General features: G+C 39.2%; 1 protein-coding gene across 4 annotated transcripts in view; it reads left to right on the top strand.

The window, feature by feature from the left end:
• Positions 1-25091, top strand: part of LOC130920696 (protein kinase C beta type-like) — a 77675-nt gene that overhangs the window by 40440 nt on the left and 12144 nt on the right. The window contains exons 3-17 of one of the 4 annotated variants that reach the window (XM_057844078.1): positions 5078-5160; positions 9183-9297; positions 11975-12103; positions 12417-12573; positions 12682-12816; positions 12899-12995; positions 13228-13371; positions 14554-14727; positions 14803-14894; positions 18221-18283; positions 18374-18512; positions 18578-18658; positions 18746-18853; positions 21515-21655; positions 21937-22741. In XM_057844078.1, the coding sequence (XP_057700061.1) occupies positions 5078-5160; positions 9183-9297; positions 11975-12103; positions 12417-12573; positions 12682-12816; positions 12899-12995; positions 13228-13371; positions 14554-14727; positions 14803-14894; positions 18221-18283; positions 18374-18512; positions 18578-18658; positions 18746-18853; positions 21515-21655; positions 21937-22089 (1811 nt within the window). In that variant the 3' untranslated portion in view covers positions 22090-22741. Of the gene's footprint in view, positions 1-5077; positions 5161-9182; positions 9298-11974; positions 12104-12416; positions 12574-12681; positions 12817-12898; positions 12996-13227; positions 13372-14553; positions 14728-14802; positions 14895-18220; positions 18284-18373; positions 18513-18577; positions 18659-18745; positions 18854-21514; positions 21656-21936; positions 22742-25091 lie in introns of those variants that run through there. The other 3 variants (XM_057844080.1, XM_057844079.1, XM_057844081.1) reach the window with 3 other exon arrangements.

The raw sequence follows: 25091 nt of genomic DNA, 5'->3' as shown, positions 1-25091 counted from the left end.
TACGACAGTAACTTAGGTCAGATTTGAAATGGTCCACTTTTATGTGACTTTTACCGTTCAGACTGTCAAATTAATGCCTCACTGGAGTCAGAAAGACATGAAAAAAATCTTTGCTTTGATTTGTGCATTAAGACAGGAGAAAAAAAGTCTTAAATAGGATTATTATGTGAATTAGAATCATATTTTAAGACGATTCGACTATTTACAACAATTTAGCAAAGCGCAGATAGTCTTTTAATTTGCCGGTTAGCCGTTATAGAGCTCTAGCGTCCCCAACAGGTGGATGACGTCAGCGGAGTTACGATTTCATCTGATTTAGTATGCAGCCCGTTGAGGGGGAATTATTCAGAACGAGGAAAACGCGACGAAGAGAGCCGCAAAATGTCATTGTTTCAGTCTCTCTATGCCAATATTTTTACAGGATATTCTTTTTATCCAAATATTTTTCCCCAATAGCTAAATAAATGGCTTGAGAAGGACCAGTCAGCCCATTGAAAGGGAATTATTCAGAACGAGGATAACGTGACAGAGCCGCAAAATGTAATTGTTTCAGTCTCTCTACTCCAATATTTTTACAAGATATTCTTTTTATCCAAGTATTTTTTCCCAATAGCTAAATAAATGGCATGGTCATGACAAATAACAGTCTTGTGCTAAATGGAATATGAAATAATAAAAATGCATTTATTCAAGACGACATGGCAAAATTACTCCATCATGGTAAAAAATGTCGGCTTCACCTTTACTGTCGCACCTCCCAAAAGATATTTTATGCTACCTAAATCGGGCTTATGTCATTCCCCTTCCCCGGCTTCGGAGAATGTAAACAAACCAAGAGGCATGACAACTAGCTAACCCGAACCGAGTGATGTTTGAAAGTCTTCGAAGCGGAAAATCACACATAACCAGCCCGGATCATTTCAAATGACGACTGGGTTGTCGGTTGTGTTTGCCGATTGGCAAACCGCCCGGCGGAGAGCAGTTTACAGCTCGTTTCCCTGCTACTACAGACAGGAGAGTTCGCCGGGGAAGCAGCTGGACAATGACCGCTGAATAAACCGGCCGACGTCGGAGGTCCGTGTAGCTGCCAAATGATCAACACAAATATGGCAAAATAATGCTTTACTACACGGCGTAGTCGTAAACTGCCAGAGAGAGTCATAGGCGAACGGCTGCAGTTGTTGTGCAGCTAACGTGCAGCTAATGTGTATGAGGAGAGCTTTTTACGTGCCCATCCATGATCAAATGTAAGTAGTCCTTTATTTAAAGAAAGTTTGTAATGTTTACTTTGTAATCGCTGTATTCGTGGCTATATTTAACTCAAAGTAAACTTCTGATAGTAACGTAAACGTATTAAAATGCAAAATAAGCTGAATCCTTAGTCCTTCTCATACAACAGTACGGCTGTATAGTGAAGAGGACTCCTTCCTCCGTACACGTCACAGCGCAGTCTTCCTCAATGCAAGACCGAAGCCGGAAGTATGTCATTTTCGTAGCGCGGGATTCAAAAAATTTAATAAATATATCGATCGCTTCTTCACACATCCAAACGGTCCATTTCATTCATAAACATGCTTTTTCATGTCACAGGCACTTTATTGACATGTCATAAGCATTCACGAATGCTAGGTTGGTAAACAGAAGCATGACAGCGTAATGTCATAATTATGACAGTGTTATGACAGTCCTATGACACAAAACGTTTTTAAAATAGGTCATTCATTAAAAGTACTTATCGTAACAGTATTTATGTTGTATCGAGTATTCAGCATTTTTTTGAGTATCCACTGGAGTTGAAAATATTTGTATTGTGACAATACATCTACTAAATTGCAAGAGACGAGTGCACATTGCACAAACATTCACTTTGTAAATAGGTGTGTTTAAAGATGTGCTTATGCCATGTGTTTTTTGTACTACATTGTTTTCATCGTTCAGTCTGGTTTTATAGTCTGGTGCTGACTAACTCTACATATCTGGAAGAAACCAGGCGGGAATGATCCGGCACATGGCCTTATATCTAAAAAGACACATTTGATGTAAATTGCTGGTCTGATCAGACATGAATTTTGTCTTAATTTTTGTATTTTTGTGTAAAAGTAGCTTAAGTGTGACATCTTTGTAGTGGATGCAGCATTTTTTAATATCCAGGGTTATGCTACATCACATTAATGCAATAATGTGAACTAAGGTTGGCCAACCATGTTTTTGAATAATATCAATGGCTAAACAGTTATAAGCATATTTTCGTTATTTTTTTTAACGCAACCCTTCCAGATTCTTTGTTAAACGCAACCTTTCCAGATTCTTTGTTTAACCCATAGCAACGCCCTTGACAACAAAAATGCTTTTCTTCGGCAATCTTCGGAAATTACGTCACACCGGGAAGTGTGAGGGAAGTCCGCCATAGAACAGTATTGTTTGTTGCATCGTTTCTCGGTAAGATGCCACGGCGTTGTGTGGAGATGTTTTGTTCTCACTCAAACGACAAGTTGTATGAGTGGCCAAAGGATAGCAGGGCACGTAAATGGACATCTTTTGTTCACACGAAGCGAATGAATTTCACGCCATCATCGAGTAGTGTTCTCTGCTGCAAACACCTCAAAGATTCCTGCTTCCTTAACCGGTCTGCTTATGATCAAGGATTTGCAAAAAAGTAAGTGTGATTTTTGGATAGATGACTGATGACTTTGTCAAAGCAGAGCTGCGAACTGTTGTGGAATGAACAGTATAAGCAAGCGACGTTAGCCGAAAGTTAACTCGTGGCAATCCCTGATCATAGTTGTTGTTGCGTTCGCTAGGTTAAGCGTGTTTAAATTGTGCGTCATCTACGATCTTGTCCGAAAGGGTTGATCCACTGTCAATCGGGAAAGGGGTGTGGATGTGCATATAAGCGGGTCGGCGTCGGGGTAATTCACGGTCACGTTGCCGTAAGAGACACACACCGCCGGTGAGTTTGTGCACATTTATTTGTATTTGTATTATGTATTTCCACCTTCATGCTTCAAGCATTGCATTGCATTTGTACGGTTCGGCGTTTCTTTCACGGTGATCGCTTGATAGCCTTCTAGTTTGTGTTTTACTGTACGAGAGCCGCTGACAGGTGACCCCAACAATGTCTGGCAGCGAATCAGCGAGCGCGCAGGTCACGCAGTGAATCATGGGAAATGTAGTCTCGGGGCAACACTGAAGTGGTGCTTTGTAATCTGTTCGCTTGTGTGAAAAAACTACATTTCCTCACGCCATTAGACGCCACTTCCTCCCGAGAGCCCCTGGCTGTGTTGTTAGCTCCATGTGTTAATAAAGAAACAAAGTTGTCAGCACGTCGTGTGTTCGATACATTTGTAAACAAAAAGCTCATAACAATACACTATGCACGATCCGTTTAAGAGACGCTGGAGTAGTAGGAGGCGAGGAGGAGATCAGCGAGAAGCAAAACTTCGCGGTCGAATGTGGCGGCAGTCCGCTATTACCGTATTTTTCGGACTATAAGTCGCACCTGAGTATAAGTCGCACCAGCCATAAAATGCCCAACGAAGAGGGAAAAAAACATATATAAGTCGCACTGGAGTATAAGTCGCATTTTGGAGGGAAATTTACTTGATAAAATCCAACACATGGAACAGATATTTCATCTTTAAAGCCAATTTAAAATAAAAATACAATATAGAACAACATGCTTAATAAGTGTACAGCATGATAATGTTACATGATACATGAACAACGAAATGCGGATGTGGCCAGTATGTTAACGTAACATAGCTATTGAGAGTCATTCAGATAACTATAGCGTAAAGAAAGTGCTAACAAGTTTACCAAACTATCAGTGTCACTCCAAAACATCAATATAGCATGTGAAATGATATAATAATGTGTTAATAATTTCACACATAAGTCGCTCCTGAGTATAAGTCGCACCCCAAGCCAAACTATGAAAAAAACTGCGACTTATAGTCCGAAAAATACGGTATTTTGTTTTCTTATTGTTGCCACAATAAAGTGGAGAAAGCCATCAACGATTCATCTCCTTCTTCCCCCCCAACGTTTTTATATTATTATTTTATATGCACGAGAGCTGCCGGATCTGCCAAAATGAACATGAAGTCTGCTTTTTTTTTTTTTTAATAATGTCATCAGATAGACAAAAACATAAAATTATGTGTAAATGCCTGCATCTTCAAATCATGAAAATAATAACAGCCTATATCTTACCAATTTTGTAATCTCGATGGGTCTTGTCTCCATTCCATGTCAGGTAGTCTAGGCACATTGTTTGCATCCTGATTAGCGTCTGGCTAATACATGTTAGGTTCAACATAAAATTCCAGCCTCCTCTTCTTCTTCCAACTCTTCAAAAACTTGGATCTCCTCCCTTGCGCTCGATCTATCGCTTATATCGCTGTTTGAATCATTGTTTGAAGGGCTTTGTATGGCGGCCGAATGTATGGAGCTGCCATCGCTGTTCCCGGTGTGACGTATCACTTCCGGATTCGTCCCCTTTCAGGCTCGAACTTCGGAAACGCGATTATTTTGTCAAATATACAACATACAAATTATTTTTTCATGCTTTATTTGTTGGACAGTGTTTAATTACTTTAATTGTGACCCTATTTGGCATGTTATGAAATTACTTCACATTACTGCTTTAAGTTTTGAAATTAGCCTGTTTAAAATAAAGTTCTGTTGGTCCAACCACTACAATATGTAACAAAACCTTCTGGAAATGAACAAACACATTTGACCTAAATAGGTCTTGTCATTGTATTTGAGATTTTAGTTTGTTAGAAAACGCGCAATAAGTGGAGGGCTTGTTTGATGATGGTGACGTTTTCCATTGCTGCTTTCATGTCTGCTGACGTGATTTCAAATGTTCCTCTGTGCTTTGATTGAATAAAAGTAGGTCTAAATATAGCACACCGCACGAAAGCAGTGACAAACTGGATTTGCCGATAAAACCAAGTACCTATTGTGAAACGATTAATGGAACATGATTGATGTATTGATTAATCCCTTTTTTTCACTTGATTTTGGTGTGCAATTAACACTTTTTTTCCCCTCTCTCTCTCTCTATTTACAGTGTGTTGTTTTGTGGTCCACAAGCGCTGTCATGAATTTGTCACCTTTTCCTGTCCGGGTGCCGACAAAGGGCCCTCCTCCGACGTAAGTCAATCAAATGCGTAATAAAGGCACGCACACTTACTTGTGATAAGTAGAGTGTTACATAGTAGGGGTAGGAAGCTCCGCGTACCTCACAATACGATTTGCGGTACAAAGCTCACGATAACAATATCACAAAATGGCAATAATTCAATTAGTGATACTTGATTCAGGAAATAATTCTACAATATTTTATTATACAAGTAATAAACAATCAATCTGCTGTGAATTGAGTTAATCACTAGTAGACGTCCAATTTATTTGAACTGTGTGGGTTCATTCGTTCATTTGCTGCCATCCCTCCCACTTCAAACAGATTGGACGTCTATGGCAGTCAATGGCAACCAATGAGTTTAAATTTTGGGCCATTTCAGGTCATTTGCTTCTGATTTTCAGTCATTTCCTGTTGATTTTGGGGCATTTCTGGGTCACGTCTTGTTGATTCTGGAGCATTTATAGGTCATTCCTTGCTGATTTTGGGTTAACAGGAATTGACCTGTAAATGCCCTTAAATAAACAGAAAGTGACATGTAAATGTTTATTCGCACCTCCATCAGATGCAAATTTATATAAAAATTATGTTTGTGCTACGATTGTGCTTGTTTGTGCTGTAAAAAGTTTCATTTGTGCTGGTATCGCTTTTGAGATATTTACAATTCTTTTTTAGGTCAATCTGACCTGCAAATTTATATAAAATTTGTAAAAAATGTATCTAAAAATGATGTTTGTGCTTGTTTGTGCTGTAAAAAGTTTGGTTTGTGCTGGTATCGTTATTGAGATATTTACAATTCTTTTTTTAGGTTAATCTGAGGTCAACCAGTCCCCCATGTTGATTAAAAATGCCTAAAAATTGTGTAAATTGTTTATGCTTTGTTTGTGCTGGTTCTTGCTATAAAAGTTTTCGTTTGTGTTGCTATCGTTTCTGAGATATTGAGATATTAATTTTGAGTGATGTCACGCAGCCCCCTACTTATTGCAAAATGGACCAGAAATAGTGCAAATCGTTTATACTACGTTTGTGCTGTAAAAATGTCGTTTGTGCTGCCGCGGCTGACATCAATTCTCTCAGTAACAGAGGGTTGTCCCAACAACTAGTGCAAACGTAGCACAAACAAATGGCACCCCTTCGGGCCCTTTTGCAGTAAATGGGGGGCTTGAGATTTTAAATATCGAGTGATGATGTGACTCACAGCTACGTTTGCGCTAGTTGTTGGAACACCCCTCTGTTATTGAAAGAGTTGGTACGGTCTGTCAGCCACGACCGAGGGGCTGTAACTGACGTCTTCACTCGAAATTAATATCTCAATATCAATAAAAACAAAAGCAGCACAAATGCAAATGTTTACAGCACAAACAAGCACAAACAGCACCATTGCTGTTCTGTTCCGCCATAGATTGGGGGGGGTGCGTGACGTCATCATTCAAAACTAATACCTCAATATCTCAAAAACGATAGCAGCAAAAACGAAAATTTTTACAGCACAAACGAAGCATAAATGATGGGCACTATTTTTAGGTATTTGTAATCGTAATGCGGGCTGCTTGAGGTCAAATTTACCTATAAAAGAATTGTTAATATCTTAAAAACAACAGCGGCACAACCGAATTTTTTTTACAGCACAAACGACTGACATCACTTTTATATAAATTTGCATCTGATGGGGGCCAACTTCACGGAGGTTTCATTTGACCCTCCCAGTCTAAATCGATTGGGCGCTGAGTGCCGTCAATGGCTGCCATTGAGTTAATGGTAAATGGTGTTATACTTGTATAGCGCTCAATTTAATTCAATTCAATTTTATTTTGTATAGCCCTAAATCACAACAAGGTTGTCTCAAAGGGCTTTGCAGAGGCAATATGATACACAGTCAGAAACAGCAAATGAAGTAAATAAAGATGAATAAATAAAGTTCTAGTCCTGGGCATCCCCCATCCTTTTTTTTGCTCCCGATCGTTTTAGTTTGAGTATCTGCCGATCCCGATATTTCCCGATCCGATTGCTTTTTTTTGCTCCTGATTCAATTCCAATCATTCCCGATAATTTTTCCCGATCATATACATTTTGGCAATGCATTAAGAAAAAAATGAATAAAACTTGGACGAATATATACATTCAACATACAGTACATAAGTACTGTATTTGTTTATTATGACAATAAATCCTCAAGATGGCATTTACTGTACATTATTAACATTCTTTCTGTGAGAGGGATCCACGGATAGAAAGACTTGTGACTTTGTATATTGTGACTAAATATTGCCATCTAGTGTATTTGTTGAGCTTTCAGTAAATTATACTGTAGCCTTGCCCAAATCCATGATGGGAAGTGGAACCATGACTGTGCGTAGTGCTACCAATTGATATATCTTCTCTGCGTTGGGGAATAACATAAGGTGTTAAGAAAAAGATCAATTGCTACCCATTATCTTTCTAATCATAGGGAGAGGGATTGTAAGGCTTTACCTAATTAAAAATGGGCTTCAAAGGCTGTCAAACTTCACTCTACTCAATTGACGCTGCCTTTTATCTCTCTATATAGGTAAAACGGCGCCACTACAGATTGAGGGCGACAATGCGTGAGTGGGTCGTGCAGCGCATGCAGTAATTGTGTTAAATATTTTAACGTGATACATTAAAAAAAAAAAATTAATTACCGCCGTTATCGGGATAAATTTGATAACCTTACCTTAAGCCTAAACCAGGGGTGGGCATTACGTCGCTCGCGATCAACCAGTCGATCGCAACGCTAGTGTGGGTAGCTCGCAGCATCAAAAAAAAAAAAAATTATATATATATATATATATATATATATATATATATATATGTATTTTTTTAAATGTACATAGTTAATTATGTTATGTGAGCAAACATAATTTACCGTCCATTTTTTATTTATATTTTTTTAAATGTACACAGTTATTTGTGTTTTGTGAGCAACATAACCTCATATGTTGCTCACAAGGCATAATTACTGTAATTGTACATTTAAATTTCTTTTTTTTTAGTTCACCGTCCTCTCTTAAGGTAGATCGCGGGAGGTTGTCTCATTTAAAAGTAGATCTTAGAGCAAAAAACTTTGAGCACCCCTGGCCTAAACTAAAGACTCTGGATGAGTGTAACATATTATGTCTGTAACGTTAAATACAATTAGAAAACGATTTAATTAAAAAAGATGTATATATAAAAAAAGGCATGGCCGATATTTTTTTGCAGATTCCGATACTTCGAAAATGACGTGATCTCTAAATAGAATATTTAAGTTTTAGTAGTTGTATTTTTTTTAATTCAAAAATAAAAAAAGAGTGTTAATCGATTCCATCACTTTGTTCTTATTGCATTGCTTTAAAAAATGACAAATTTTAAAATAAATAAAAAATAATGTTACGGTTTCCCAACATTTTTTGGAATAGGCAGCAAAATAACTTAAATATTTAAATGGGTTGGCCAACATAATGAAGGAAGGAATCCATAACAGTTGAAAATGGGATCCTAAAACTAAAAACAAACAGTATTTGGTGGACAAACCCTTGTTGGCAAACACAACTATGAGATCTTTCTTATTGTTAGTCAACAAATTTGCACACAGCTCAAGAGGGATTTTGACCCGCTCTCCACTCCAAACTCTCCACTTTATCATTGTTTTTTTCCTCTCTCATTAAAAGAGATCGAAGCATTTGCTGTGCACAAATGACATTTCTCAATAATCACCGAGCATTACAGCCTCAGGTTGCACTTAAATTAAATGCTCACATTAACGTGCTGACTGTGATCGAGTTTAAGATTATTTATGCAATTAGCTGTGTCGGCACCGACTCTTGCACTCAAGCACAAACCCACTGCCCATTTCCTGTCTATTTGTTGACGCCAAATCACATTAAGACACACTGTTAAAAGGGAAAATGTGCTGCCTGGCTGCTTCAGGTTAATGGGCCAATACCTCACACACATACGCACGCATTGGTGTCTTTAAATTCTCCCCTGGCCATGATGTTTAATCCTAAACTGCCCGTGTCGTTTGTCTTAGCAGGATCCTCGTAGTAAACACAAATTCAAGGTGCACACGTACTCCAGCCCGACCTTCTGTGACCACTGTGGCTCCCTCCTCTACGGCCTGATACACCAGGGCATGAAATGCGACCGTACGTACACCTGCAAATTTTATACTGCGTGCTTGTGAGAGTTGTTGACATGACAAAATAAGAAAAGAGTGATACGCACCATCAATTGTTTTGGTTTAAGGTCTGAACAAGTCCCATTGTTCCTTTTAGGGGTGCCAGTCAGAGTGTTTCTGACACCTAGTGGAGTTTTGGAAACATCACAGCTGACTAAAAACTGGATCCAAACTTGTATGAAAAACCATCTGGCTGCAGATGTAATTAGCTGTTAGAAGTATTTACACTTTTATGTAATCTTAGGAAGCCTAATGATCATATACTTGATTTTATAAGTCAGTGGCTTCTACTTTAGAACATTTTGCGCCTATAGAGCTTTTCAGTTGCAAGCAAGGTGTTTTGTTTATTCATTTTAAAACAGTCCTATTTCACTGCTTGGACACGCAGAACGGTAGATATTGGTCCATTTGTAGTTGTTTACATTGTGGTGAGTACAAGTAGTCCCCGGGTTACGAATGAGTTCCGTTCCTACACTGGCGACGTAACCCTAATTTCAATGTAAATCGGAATTAACCCTTTTATACCTAAATACCCTCCAAATCTCAAAATAACTATCCAAAAATACGAATTATACGTCATTGTACCGTCCTAGCTACAGTGGCGCCTCCAGAAATTTTTCATAGGGGTGGCCAGATGGGGCCACTTAAAATCTTGGGGTGGCCAAAACTAAAAGCCATAATTTCAGGTTTTCATTATATTATTGCAGTAAAAAAGTCAGGGGAAAACTATCAGAAAGACTTAAGGACACGGCTACTGATATACTTTGGTGTATTGGGGAATATTTGATGTTACTAATGATTTAATGTGCATAGTCCATAACTGTCCAGTCAACATTTTGAGTTCCACAACAATTCTGTTTGTGCTATGTATATATTAGGCATAAGGTGTACATTTAATAGGGCTGTCAAACGATTCAAATTTTTAATCGAGTTAATCAGAGCTTAAAAATTAATTAATCGTAATTAATCGCAATTCAAACCATCTCTAAAATATGCCATATTTTTCTGTAAATTATTGTTGGAAGGGAAAGATAAGACGGATATATACATTCAACATACTGTACATAAGTACTGTATTTGTTTATTATAACAATAAATCCACAAGATGGCATTAACTTTATTAACATTCTTTCTGTGAAAGGGATCCACGGATAGAAAGATTTGCTCACTCGCCACCCTGTGGTCTGGGGTGTGAATTGCAACCGGTCAAAATGACGGATGGACTTCAGTTTTTTCCGTCACCGTTTTAAAAAATCGGTCATCGACGGAAAATATTCGGTTAACGCGACCCCTGGTTGTGGTAAACCTTACGAGCGAACCTAAGCAACTTTTTATCTAAAATACTCCTAAATCGGCAAAATCTTGACTTGAGTCTATCTTTAAAGGATGAAACAGTTTTAAAATTTTCACATGTCGAAAGTAGACAGAACGGAACTAATGCAAAAACGGGAGCAATTTTATCATCTTTAACGGTTGATTCACAACATTAAATGACCTCCAAACATAGCAAAGGTTACTATGTTTTTGGTTTTTTTTTGTTTGTTTTTTTTTTTAATGGAAAAAAAAAAAAACATGAAAGGTATCACCAGTTACTTTGCCAAGTAACTTTTTTACTACTGTGTGTGCATTTCAGTAGTCAGTCACTACACTAGCCAAAGAGCTAAGAGGCATTTTAACAGTCGAAAATGTTTACATTTTAAGTGTTTATTTCATTTTTTTAAAAAAGCAAAATAAAGGCAGTTTAAAAAAACAAACAAACAAAAAAAAAAAACGCAAACTGAAACCGAACCGAAACCGTGATCCCAAAACCGAGGTTCAAACCGAACCGTGGGCTAACTGAACCGTTGCCCCCCTAGTAAACAGTACCTAGTTCTTGCCATGCCTCTTCCCCCAGCAGCGTCGCCGCCGTCCTGCAGTTCCTGACAGTCCCACCTGCTGTCATCTCCGGGTCTCATGTATTCCGCTCGAGAAGCCCCCTTTTCGGCTTTGGGAGCATTATGACGCCCGCCCTTCTCACTTCCATGTTGTCATGCTGCTGCAGCTTCTCCCGCAGCGGCGACTCTTCTTGAGAGTCTCGATCCGTTTTTTTTTAGTTCGAATGGTGGGCTCGTGTTGAGAGGGGACCTGAGCGGCCATGATATCCCCCTCTATTGCCTCCCTACTCTTTCCACAGTGCCCTTTCTCTCAGCAAAGCGACTCACTCGCGAGTAAAGCCTAAATAGTTTTTTTCATTTTTTTTAATAGCCCGAATAGTCATTTAATATAACAGCATTTAACACAACGTACCACACAGTATCTTATTGTTTACTTGATCTTAATAATATGATGTATAACGCATGTTTTTGGACAGTTACTTTATATTTAGAGGTACTTAAAGGGTTAATGATAATAGAAATTCAGGTTACATCGCTAGCATAGGAACGGAACTTGTTCGTAACCCCCGGACTACCTGTATACAGTACATGCTACCTGGCTATAGGTAGCATTACAAACTACTTTATTTACTGAGGTAAAGAAGAGACGCGCAGGTTGATAGGCCAGGACGAGGGAAAATAGGAAAGGTTAGGGTATGACAGGGCGGTGGAGTGTGCAATAGTGAATTCACCAGCATGACCTAATATTTACCTGAGTCCTTCATCTTGTAGATTGCATGCTTAACATCCACAAGCGCTGCGTGGCTAACGTGCCTAGCTTGTGCGGGACGGATCACACCGAGAGGAGAGGCCGCATACAGATCTCAGCTCGGATCGCCGAGGACACGCTGACCGTCACCAGTAAGTGCTACCCTTTTGTGGACAGAATCACAGACGAGAAGGAGGTAGTCAGAAAGACGTGTTCACTTTGAGAGAGCGAGAGACTTTATCCAGCTAAGATCAAAAGTGGAAAGTCCATTAGCTGATCAATGATCCAACGATTGGCCCACATGGCCTGTCGGACATTTGTCCACACGCCAGCTTTGTTTCTGCATTGATTTTGGAGCACGAATTAAACTGTTGTTAAGTGTTGTCAGGAGCAGAGACGCGACTATTGTAGTCGACGCATAGGCTAAATGTTTATTCTTCTTGTCTCGTACTTGTTTTGTGACAGTCAAAGAGGCCAAGAATTTGGTCCCAATGGATCCCAACGGCTTGTCGGACCCTTACGTAAAACTCAAGCTGATCCCTGACCCAAAGAGTGAAAGCAAACAAAAGACCAAGACCATGAAATGCTGTCTAAACCCAACCTGGAACGAGACTTTCACTTTGTGAGACATCTTTAGCCCTATTGTGCAACCAATTATTTTTTTTTTAAATAACACAAATGATGTATGCTTTGTTCCTCACCATTGCTTCATTGCTTTCCTGTCTCTCAGCCACCTGAAAGAAAGTGACAAGGATCGTCGTCTTTCTGTGGAAATCTGGGATTGGGACTTAACCAGCAGGAACGATTTCATGGGTTCTCTGTCCTTTGGGATCTCAGAGCTGCAGAAACAAGGGATAGATGGATGGTAAAATGGAGACATTGTGCGACGTTGCTAGATTTTGTTCTTTATAGAGTTGTACTGACAAATATCTGTCTTTTGACTCTAGGTTTAAGCTTCTGTCCCAGGAGGAAGGAGAGTATTTTAATGTTCCCGTCCAGCCAGATGGTGAAGATGGCAATGAGGAGCTTCGACAAAAGTTTGAAGTGAGTTGGTAATGTGACGTTCTGTTTTGCTGTCCTTCATTCGTCCTGAGAGGACGTTGATTTGTCAATGGGTTGCTTAGTTTCTCCAATATTTGAGGTCATTGCACTCCTCATTCATGCAAACTTCGGATGAATTTGTCTCAAGGACTTTTGCTGGAGGGTTTTGAAATGCTATGAAAATTTCACATTCCGGCTCCTTTTTCAAGTCAATCGCCATTTTCTTCCTCCGCAGAGAGCAAAAGTGGGCCCGGGGAAACCATCTGATTCCTCTTCCTCGTCTTCTGTCAGCAAATACGACAGCAACGGCAACCAGGACCGTATCAAGCTTTCTGACTTTAACTTCATCATGGTTCTGGGAAAGGGCAGCTTTGGCAAGGTACTAGGGCTGCAGCTATCGATTATTTTAGTAGTCGATTAATCGATGAACTAGTTAGTTCGAATGATTGAGTAATCAGAAAAGGAGCATAAACCTGAGCTGAACCTCAGATGGTATGAAAAATAAATGAGGATTTAAGTAAAATAATTTTATAGCTAAAATGCTATAAAATTATTATTATTATTATTTTTTTTTAACAATGCTCTTAACAAATGGTTCAAACACATATTCCCACAAAAAACAGCTAAATATAAACTAAATTACGAATGTATTTAAAAACATTAGCTCAAACAAAAACTTAAGCTTATATTGGTCTTAACAGGGAGCAGCTGGATTCAGCCATGTGAAATGATTGACAATGTTCGGAGTGTTATGGCCTAGTCACTGTTGCCACTAGAGGGCAGTCAATCCACCCAAATCAATAAAACTCAATGCAACACTTTCATAACAAATCATCACAGCGTTTCTCTGATGAAACGAATCATCGAAGCAGCAAAATTGGATTCAAGGCGTTTTTCTAATCAAATTACTTGAGTTAATTGATAAATCATTTCAGCACTAAAATATATTAAAACACCCGAGCTTAGCCGCATATGGGATTTAAATTAAAAAAAAAAAAACAGAAATAAATGAGGATGTAAGTACAACAAAAGAACAATTGGCTAACTTGCATAGGAAAACTCCGCTAGCTTAAATGTTATAAAAAAACTTTTTTTTCTTTTTTTTTTCTTTTTTTTTTTTTTTAAACAATACTCCTAACAAATCGTTCAAACACATATTCCCACAAAAAAAAGCAAAATATACCTAGAAACTAGATTAAGAATGCATAAAAAAATATTAGCTCAAACAAAAACTTGCCTTATGTTAGTCTTAGCAAGGAGCAGCTGGATTCAGCTGTGTTAAATGAGTTATGTCACATTCACTGCTGCCGCTAGAGGTCAGTGTATCCACCCAAATTAATAAAACAATGCAAACACTTTAAAAACAAACCATTACAATGCCACTTTAATTAAACAAATACTCGAAGCAGCAAAATTTAATTAGAATCTTTTTTTTCTAATGGAATTACTCGAGTTGATTGATTGATTGTTATACCACTATAAGAAGGAAAACTACTTGAAGGGAAACTTACATACTGGAAGGAAACTGACGTAAAATTTCCCTTGGTTTGGCTTACCGTAGGTGATGCTGGCTGAGAGGAAAGGTACCGACGAGTTGTACGCTGTGAAAATCTTGAAGAAAGACGTGGTGATCCAGGACGACGATGTGGAGTGCACCATGGTGGAGAAGCGGGTCCTTGCACTTTCGGGGAAACCCCCTTTCCTAACACAGCTGCATTCCTGCTTCCAAACTACGGTGGGAGGCAATTACAAGGTCACGTTGCAATCACTCTTTAGTCCTGGTGACTGATCGTATTTTTCGAACCTATAGGACCGACTGTATTTTGTGATGGAGTACATTAACGGAGGGGACCTGATGTATCAAATCCAACAGGTCGGGAAGTTTAAGGAACCTCATGCAGTGTGAGTAAACCTTTGAATGTTGGAAGTTCACTATTTGATGGATTTTTGTCTACATCAAACCTGGGAAATGTACAAAAACTGCTCATTCTGTGTATTTTTTTAAATCTAAAATTTCATTTTTGCTTGATTTCGCACTCGATGGTTGAGCAAGGAAAATCGGGCTTTATAAAGACAAGAAGTCATTTTTCCTTGTTAAGCTTCAGAGACGCCACAGTGAATTTCATAATGGATTAGTCGTTTGAATACCTTGTTTGACTTCAAATTTGCCAAATTCTAGGATTTTCATCCTCTGATGTGAAAGTATTTTCTGGTTTCCGTAGTCCTCAACGAAAGCAGAATTAGTGACTGTTCCAAAGAGGACATTCGCTTTCATTGTGGAAAACTTTGATCAATATTTTCACCAATTTTCTGACAAAATACAAACCAGTACCTTACCTTATTAAGTTATTGAGAGGCCTTTTGGTTATTGATAGGCTTGCTGTCCTGTCTCCCATGTTAAGAAAGTTGTATCATAGACCAAGACCACAAGAGTCTCCTCTCCTGTAGCACCAAATATTTTATCTGATGACAAAGCACAATACCTGTTAGGTTTATGTTTTAGTTCAGTGCTCATTGTTCAGGAAACACATCTTCAATTATATTGACTAATTGATTGTGATTGACTCAAACATTTATTCTGAAAAAATAAATATTGGCACTTTATTTGAAGTCAATACTGTTATTGTTTTTGTTTTGTTCATTATACCGTATTTTTCGGACTATAAGTTGCAGTTTTTTTTCATAGTTTGGCTGGGGGTGCGACTTATACTCTGGAGCGACTTATGTCCGAAATTATTAACACATTATTATATGATTTCACATGTGATTTTGGTGTTTTGAAGTGACACTGATGGTTTGGTAAGCTTGTTAGCATGTTCTTTATGCTATAGTTATCTGAATAACTCTTAATACTGTAGCTATGTTACATTAACATACTGTCCAAGTTCGCATTTCTTTGTTTATGTATCATGTAACATTATCATACTGTACACTTATTCAGCATGTTGTTCTCTATTGTATTTTTATGTTAAATTGCCTTTCAAGAAGACATATCTGTTCTATGTGTTTGATTTTATCAATTAAATTTCCCCCAAAAATGCGACTTTTACTCCAGTGCGACTTATATATGTTTCTTTTCCTCTTCGTTGGGCATTTTATGGCTGGTGCAACTTATACTCGGGCACGATCTATAGTCCGAAAAATACAGGAATAATGTTCATGTCATTATGAAAGATCTGGTTAGGTCAAAGGCAAATCTACAGTATGTTGGATCCACCACTAGTTTTTTTTTTCAAACCTCCAGGTGTTCAAAAACTCGGGTGAATATACATTTAAAAAATAATATATTCATCATGGGTTATCGATATCGGTATCGGCTTTTAAGAGCAGGAAGTTATCGGTGTCGGTTTCAAAAAATGGATATCGTGCACCCCTAATAATGGTCAAAACTGCCGACTTCTCAAACCTCCCAAACAGTATTTTATGCCACCCGAGGGTTGTCATTGCTAACCCGAGCCAAGTGACTCTTCCAAGTCACTTCCTCGCCTTTCGACCACAACAAAATCACACAAAACCACCCCGATTCATGTCACTCACTGCGGCTGGGGTGATGACCTTCACCGATCGGCCACCCCCCGGTGGCGAGCAAGTTTTGGCTCATCATTCCCCTGCTGTGGTCCCGGTAGGCAGTCCCGCCGGACGCCCGCTGACATTGTCCTAGGTCAGGCGGGACGCGACCGCTCGTCGCCAAGGACGCAGCAGGGCAATGAACGCCGAAAATGGCGCATTATCGGTGGACAAACTGGCCGACATCGTAGCGCCTATAGCGAAGATGGCCGAGGGGGGTGGAAGTCTCCTCACGTCCGCCTTCTTCCTCAACCCTAGACTTTAGCCGGAAGTCACTCATTTTCATGGTGTGGGATTCAAAAAGTTGAATAAATATATTGATTGCTTCCACACACATCCGAGTGGTCCTTTTCATTCAGGAGCATAAAATACCACATGTAATATGGAAAAAAAAAAAAACATGCTTTCTTGTCTCATATGCACTTTAATATTGTCAATCTGTTTGCTTTTTCTGCACTGTTTGATATTACAGTATGTCCTACAGCATTTTTTAATAATAGGAAGGAAATCAATTAGTTTTATTAGGGTTGTTCGGATCATGTTTTTTTGCTTCCGATCCGATAGTTTTAGTTTGAGTATCTTCCGATCCCGATATTTCCCGATCTGATTGCTTTTTTTTTTTTTTTTTTTGTTCCCGATTCAATTCCAATCATTCCCGATAATTTTTCCCGATCATATACATTTTAGCAATGCATTAAGAAAAAAATGAATAAAACTCGGACGAATATATACATTCAACATACAGTCCATAAGTACTGTATTTGTTTATTATGACAATAAATCCTCAAGATGGCATTTACATTATTAACATTCTGTCTGTGAGAGGGATCCACGGATAGAAAGACTTGTAATCCTTAAAGGATAAATGTGACTTTGTATATTGTGACAAAATATTGCCAGTGTATTTGTTGAGCTTTCAGGAAATGATACTGTAGCCATTTAACTGTTCTGCCCAAATGCATGATGGGAAGTGCAACCATGACCGTGCGTAGTGGCGCCAATTGATATATCTTCTCTGCATTGGGAAGTAACATAGAGCATTAAGGAAAAGATCAACCACTACTGTTCTTCCCCACATTGCTTCCCACGATATTTCTAATTGTGGAGAGAGGGATTTTAAGGCTTTAGTCATTTAAAAAGAGGCTCCAAAGACTGCCAAAATTCTCTCTACTCATTTTACGCTGCCTGTAAGCTCTATATATAGGTAAAACGGCGCCATTATAGATTGAACGCGACAATGCATGAGTGGGTCGTGCAGCGCATGTGTTAATTGCATAAAATATTTTAAAGTGATTCATTTTTAAAAAATTAATTACCGCCTTTTACGCGATAGATTTGATAGCCCTACTTTAAGCCAAAACGGAAGACTCTGAATGAATATAAGACATTTTGTCTGTAACGTTAAATACAATTAGAAAACGATTTAATAAAAAAAAAAAATATATATATATATATATATATATATAAAAAAAAGGCATGTCCGATATTTTTTTGCCGACTCCGATACTTTGAAAATGACGTGATGCCGATCGATCGGGACATCTTTAATTTTTATTATTATTATTTGCATCCTTTAATCATGATTTTCCTGTTCAACATACACACGACTCCTTTACATCACTACAAAAGCATTGCGGCCATAAGATACCTCTGTTTTTCAGGTTCTATGCAGCCGAGATCGCCACTGGCCTCTTCTTCCTCCACTCCAAAGGGATTGTGTATCGGTGAGTGTGTTTGTTAAGTGATACAGCGCGCGCGTTCACAAGCCCCCTGGAACTGTAGTATGTACTTATCACCTGCAAGTGTGCCCGTAGGGATCTGAAGCTGGACAATGTGATGCTAGACTCGGAAGGCCACATAAAAATTGCCGACTTTGGCATGTGCAAAGAGAATATGTTGGACGGCGTTACCACCAAGACATTTTGTGGGACACCAGATTACATTGCACCTGAGGTCTGTTTATGCATTGTTTTTTTTTCTACTTCTTTGCATGAGACTTACCTCTTTGTTTATTCCAGATCATAGCCTACCAGCCTTATGGGAAGTCTGTAGACTGGTGGGCCTTTGGAGTACTGCTATATGAAATGCTTGCAGGGCAGGTTGGTGTTGTATTTACTTCCGTTCTTTTTGACAAAAAAAAAACAAAAAACGCAGTGGTGATGAGAATGCTCACATTTGATGTGCAGCCGCCTTTTGACGGCGAGGATGAAGACGAGTTGTTCCAGTCCATCATGGAGCATCACGTCTCGTACCCGAAATCAATGTCCAAAGAAGCTGTCGCCATCTGCAAGGGGGTGAGACAATATTTTATAGATAATAGAATAGAGAATATAGAGAATAGAAAAAGCCTTCAATGTGTCAATCTGAAAGTTAATTACGCTCAAAAATTGCACTAGAATTTCTATTGCAGTGTTACGTGTGCCCCAAAAAACAAAACACCATTTTTACTATAACTACTGAAATGCTTCTGAGAAACTCTTGATCCATTGTAAATAATGAAAATAGAATATTTAGTTTGTTTTTTTTTTGTCCTTTAAATGGAAAGACCACCTAGTGTAAATAACCTTATTAAACGTGGTTGTTTAAAGTATTTAAGTATGATTTTTAAAATATTTTTTTAGACCTCTGATAATGGAAACATAACGATACCGTTTACATAAAACTATTATTAATTATGGGCCTGTTAAGGTTAAACAATCTCCATTTTGTTCACCAAAAAATCAATTTATAATTTTTCTTCATCTTTCTAAAGTACTCAAATTTGTATTTAAAAACATTACCTATTTCAGTCTCATTGATGTAGTTAATTAAATGTCATATTGTTCTTCTGCTGTGAATTTAAGTTAGTTTATTACCTGTAGACGTCCAATCCAATTGAATCGCTAAACTGGTGGTGTCAAATTGGCGGAGCGGTGGCCAGATCCGGCCTGCTACATCATTTTGTAGGGCCCATGAAAGTAAATCATGTGCATCGGCTTCATGGTTTTTGCTAAAATAATACTGTATGTATGGAAAATTTTGTAGTACAGGTTTATGAGCAAATTTACATTTTTTTTTTTTTTTTTTAAAATAAATCTATACATTTTTTAATTAAAAAAAAAGAAAGTTTACAGATTCCCTTTTACAGATTCCCTTCTACAGATTCCCTTTTACTTTTTTGGTTATACGTGTATGTATACAGTGCCTTGCAAAAGTATTTGGCCCCCTTGAACCTTGCAACCTTTCGCCACATTTCAGGCTTCAAACATAAAGATATAAAATTTTAATTTTTTTGTCAAGAATCAACAACAAGTGGGACACAATCGTGAAGTGGAACAAAATTTATTGGATAATTTAAACTTTTTTAACAAATAAAAAACTGAAAAGTGGGGCGTGCAATATTATTCGGCCCCCTTGCGTTAATACTTTGTAGCGCCACCTTTTGCTCCAATTACAGCTGCAAGTCGCTTGGGGTATGTTTCTATCAGTTTTGCACATCGAGAGACTGACATTCTTGCCCATTCTTCCTTGCAAAACAGCTCGAGCTCAGTGAGGTTGGATAGAGAGTGTTTGTGAACAGCAGTCTTCAGCTCTTTCCACAGATTCTCGATTGGATTCAGGTCTGGACTTTGACTTGGCCATTCTAACACCTGGATACGTTTATTTTTGAACCATTCCATTGTAGATTTGGCTTTATGTTTTGGATTATTGTCCTGTTGGAAGATAAATCTCCGTCGTAGTCTCAGGTCTTGTGCAGATACCAACAGGTTTTCTTCCAGAATGTTCCTGTATTTGGCTGCATCCATCTTCCCGTCAATTTTAACCATCTTCCCTGTCCCTGCTGAAGAAATTCAGGCACAAACCATGATGCTGCCACCACCATGTTTGACAGTGGGGATGGTGTGTTCAGGGTGATAAGCTGTGTTGCTTTTACGCCAAACATATCGTTTTGCATTGTGGCCAAAAAGTTCAATTTTGGTTTCATCTGACCAGAGCACCTTCTTCCACATGTTTGGTGTGTCTCCCAGGTGGCTTGTGGTAAACTTTAAACGAGACTTTTTATGGATATCTTTGAGAAATGGCTTTCTTCTTGCCACTCTTCCATAAAGGCCAGATTTGTGCAGTGTATGACTGATTGTTGTCCTATGGACAGACTCTCCCACCTCAGCTGTAGATCTCCGCAGTTCATCCAGAGTAATCATTCCATTTCAATATGATGGCTTGCACAGTGCTCCTTGAGATGTTTAAAGCTTGGGAAATCTTTTTGTATCCAAATCCGGCTTTAAACTTCTCCACAACAGTATCTCGGACCTGCCTGGTGTGTTCCTTGGTTTTCATAATGCTCTCTGCACTTTAAACAGAACCCTGAGACTATCACAGAGCAGGTGCATTTATATGGAGACTTGATTACACACAGGTGGATTCTATTTATCATCATCGGTCATTTAGGACAACATTGGATCATTCAGAGATCCTCACTGAACTTCTGGAGTGAGTTTGCTGCACTGAAAGTAAAGGGGCCGAATAATATTGCACGCCCCACTTTTCAGTTTTTTATTTGTTAAAAAAGTTTAAATTATCCAATAAATGTTGTTCCACTTCACGATTGTGTCCCACTTGTTGTTGATTCTTGACAAAAAAATCAAATTTCATATCTTTATGTTTGAAGCCTGAAATGTGGCGAAAGGTTGCAAGATTCAAGGGGGCCGAATACTTTTGCAAGGCACTGTATGTATAGCATACTATATATAACATATAGAAGACAGGCATGCCATCCCAGTTAGCCCTGATGGACAAATAAATAGCTTTTAGTCAATTTAACAGTTACTCCAATCAATTAAGTAGAGGTTTCAGTGAGGATCCTTATAATAACAATAATAATAATTATTAAAAAGATTTTCTGGAAGTATATTTCTCTGTCAGTTTGTAAATGTCACTTATGCCTTGGATTTAATGGATTTCTAATGCACATCTAGCTTATGACCAAACACCCGGGCAAGCGTCTTGGCTGCGGTCCCGAGGGCGAGCGGGACATCAAGGAGCACGCCTTCTTCCGCTACATCGACTGGGAAAAACTGGAGAACAAAGAGGTCCAGCCGCCATTCAAGCCTAAATCTGTGAGTATATTTCCCACGTACAGTACACCAAAAAAACATATAAGGATAATAATGAGGTAAGTCAGTAAAGGGCTCATTACACCACGTAACCATCACCCGTCATTGGTCACTACTCTTACACTTTGTTAACGTGATGACCAACGACGACAATCAACCAGTATAGACCAATGGAAATTGACATTGGTCGATGCCATGTTTTAAGTTTTCCTTTTTTTTAGTCACATCCTCATCACACTCACTCCCATCCCTCCATGTTCTCTCTTTCTCCTCTTCCTCGGCAGTGCGGGCGCGACGCCGAGAACTTTGACCGCTTTTTCACACGCCATCCCCCAGAGCTGACCCCCCCAGATAAGGAGCTAATAGCCAACTTGGACCAGGAAGAATTCCAAGGCTTCACATTTGTGAACCCGGAGTACCCGCTATGTACTCACTGACTGCGCTACACGCACACAGTACACACATCGGTGCAATAGCGAGATAGAAATCAAAATTGTTTAAATGCATATCCGGGCTGTGTCAGGAAAGGACGTTTGACATTTAGGAGGGAACTGAAGGGTTTCCAAGCTTTTCTTTGAAAAATATGTCAAAAGTATTCCTTCCATTTCGGCAGATATACGGGCAAGTGTGGAGAACTATCCGGTTTATTATATCAACTCTTCTGGCCAAACAACCCCTCCCCCCAACAAAAAAAGCAGTGTGCCAATTTACACTTAGTCATCCGTTTTAGACTGCGCAATAGAACAAATGACGCCTTTAGATGTACGTTGAGAAATGTGTCAATCACTTATTCGCGACCCCACGGTCACGTGACACGGTGGCAATTTATGGACAACACAGGAAAAAAAAATATCTAATGAATATATCAGTTGTAATTGTTGTGGGTGAAAGAAAGAAGCTTCTATGGATTGTATGTATTATTGTTGTGTATGACTGGAAAGTAGTAATATACTCACTGGTGCCTACCAGGACACTTGTTCCTCGTCTGCTTTATTACTGTTCTTATGCACTTTCTTGATTAATAGAATAATCGACAGCTAATTGATTATGAAATTAATCGACAGCTATTTGATAGTTATCATTAAGAGACAGTTTTGACCTAAAATGGTTCAAACCCTTTGAGCCTCTGTTTTCCGAAATTTTTAGGTTCGCAGTGAATCGGTAACAAACGCACTTTTGCTCAATAGACTGTGTATTGATTAGAAAATGCAGAATTTATTGATTACAACCCCACAAAAGCCAGCAAACAGATATAAAAAACAAGCAAACAATTGGTAACGTGATGCTAGATTTGAGTTTGTCAATCTCAGAATCCCCCCGTTACGTTACAGCACAACTAGTTGTCCCTTAGAAATGAAAATCGCTTACCGTGACAAACGAGTGGGAAGCCAACAACACTCCAGTAAAGCGTCAAAAGGACAAAAGCTGGGCGATCCGTACTTAATCCACCAGCGGACTTCGGAATTTCGGAAAACAGCCGCTTAACTAGGGTTGGGAACTTGGGTACCTCATGATGCGATGCGATTCGTAATACAAGGGTCTACAACTCGCGTGGACATCAGGGACAGTGCCTCTGGATTGGCAGACCAGGGTGGTGGTCCCCCTTTTTAAAGTGATCCTCTAACTTAAATACATGTAGGCTCTAATAAACCACAATTCTTCTCTTGTAGTAAAATATGTTGTTAGAAACACTTAAAATGTTAAATCAATGGCAATATGTTATAATATTTAGTCCATATTTTGACCGTTAGTTGGCGCCATGGTTTGCGGGCTCGCAGTGATGACGTCATTGGGATCTTTCCAAATGTGTAGCGTGTTCAACAATTGCTTATTGCTGCCTAAACTCGCAAAGTAAAATGCCACGATGTGCTGCTTTTGGATGCAATTTCCAGTCAAATGGAAACAAGGGGAGTGAAGTGAGTGGTCAAGGTGGAATTATTATTTTTTTAGTGAATAAATGTGCATAAGCGGAAGCTTCTCCCCCTTTTTGGTCCCTGAATGGACTTATCCTACCCACCACACGTTACAACTGGCGCCCGAACATTTTTCCTGGATCCTCAGTCAAGTAAGGGATCCGTCTATTTTCTGGATCCGACGGTCCCACCGCGTCTGCAATATTGGTTTTGGATCTGTCAATTTTTTTGATTCGTCGGTCCCACAGCGGCGTTTCGGATCAGTCTATTTTGTGGAATCGACGGCCCGATCACGGCTGCGACATTGCCATGGGATCGGTCTAATTCCTGGATCTTCGAGTGAGTAAAAAACACGGATTTGGATTATTTTTGCTATCTTTTTTGTTGACTATTCTTCGCGGGAGTTTTCCCCAAATCATACTAAATAATTAAAGCACCGTAATTAAAGCTACAGTGACGACAGTGACTCTGACGTGGACCTTACAACAATGTTGGGAGTTCGTCAGGGAACGCGTGTTTGCGTACTGCTGAGCTCCCGAGTGAAGAGTGGTCAAGGTGGAAATATTATTTTTTGTGAATAAATGTGCATAAGTGGAAGCTTCTCCCCTTTTTGGTACTTTTATACACGTATACTAGCTACCACGCGTTACAATATACAAGACATGGCTTACACAAGGTGTGCTATTTGGTGTTGGTGTTACACTTATATAGCGCTTTTCCACCTTTCAAGGCGCTCAAAGCGCTTTACACTATCTCACCATCCACCTACTGGTGACGCAGCACCAGGAGCAACGTGGGGTTCAGTGTCTTGCTCAAGGACACTTAGACGAGTTCATCAGGGTGAAGAATCGAACCCACAACCTCCGGGTTGGGGGACAATTACTCTACCACTGAGCCACGCCACCCCATTTTTGGCCTGTACTGTATGTAAAGCACACGACAGCTCTGGATGCTAACAATCTACATAATTATATTGGGATAAGTTTGAAAACGCAATATGCTTACCTTGAATATCTGCTAATAAAACCGGAGTTTCCAACAACATACACTCTCGCTCCCGACCGGAGTTCCCAACAGCGCTCTCTCGCATCACGAGTTTTGCCCAACTTTTGTCTTATCAGGTATTTGCTGCCCGCATTTTTCCCTGAAGCTCGTCTTGTGAACGACCGACAGTGCTGTTCTGCTCTTCACTTTTCAGATCTGGTTCAAATAGGAAGGGTAGAACTGACGACATGTTGGGAAAGCTAACGAGTGACACGCTGGAATTTTGGCAATGGGACCGGTGACGTCACGCACTGCGACGTAACTAGAATGGCGACCTATCACTTAAAATAATTTTACAAACTTTATTAAAACAAAAACATTGAGAGGAGTTTTAATATCAAATTATTATAACTCATACTAACATTTATCTTTTAAGAATTACTTGTCTTAAAAATAGAGGATCCCTTGAAGAAGGAGGACCAGCGGGTGTGCTCCAATTATAGAGGGCTCACACACCTCAGCCTCCCTGGTAAGGTCTGTTA

Source organism: Corythoichthys intestinalis, chromosome 8 (genome assembly GCF_030265065.1).
Source record: "Corythoichthys intestinalis isolate RoL2023-P3 chromosome 8, ASM3026506v1, whole genome shotgun sequence".
NCBI classification, from domain to species: domain Eukaryota; kingdom Metazoa; phylum Chordata; class Actinopteri; order Syngnathiformes; family Syngnathidae; genus Corythoichthys; species Corythoichthys intestinalis.
The sequence above is the reverse complement of the archived record's forward strand: the minus strand, read 5'-3'. Positions and strand labels throughout refer to the sequence as shown.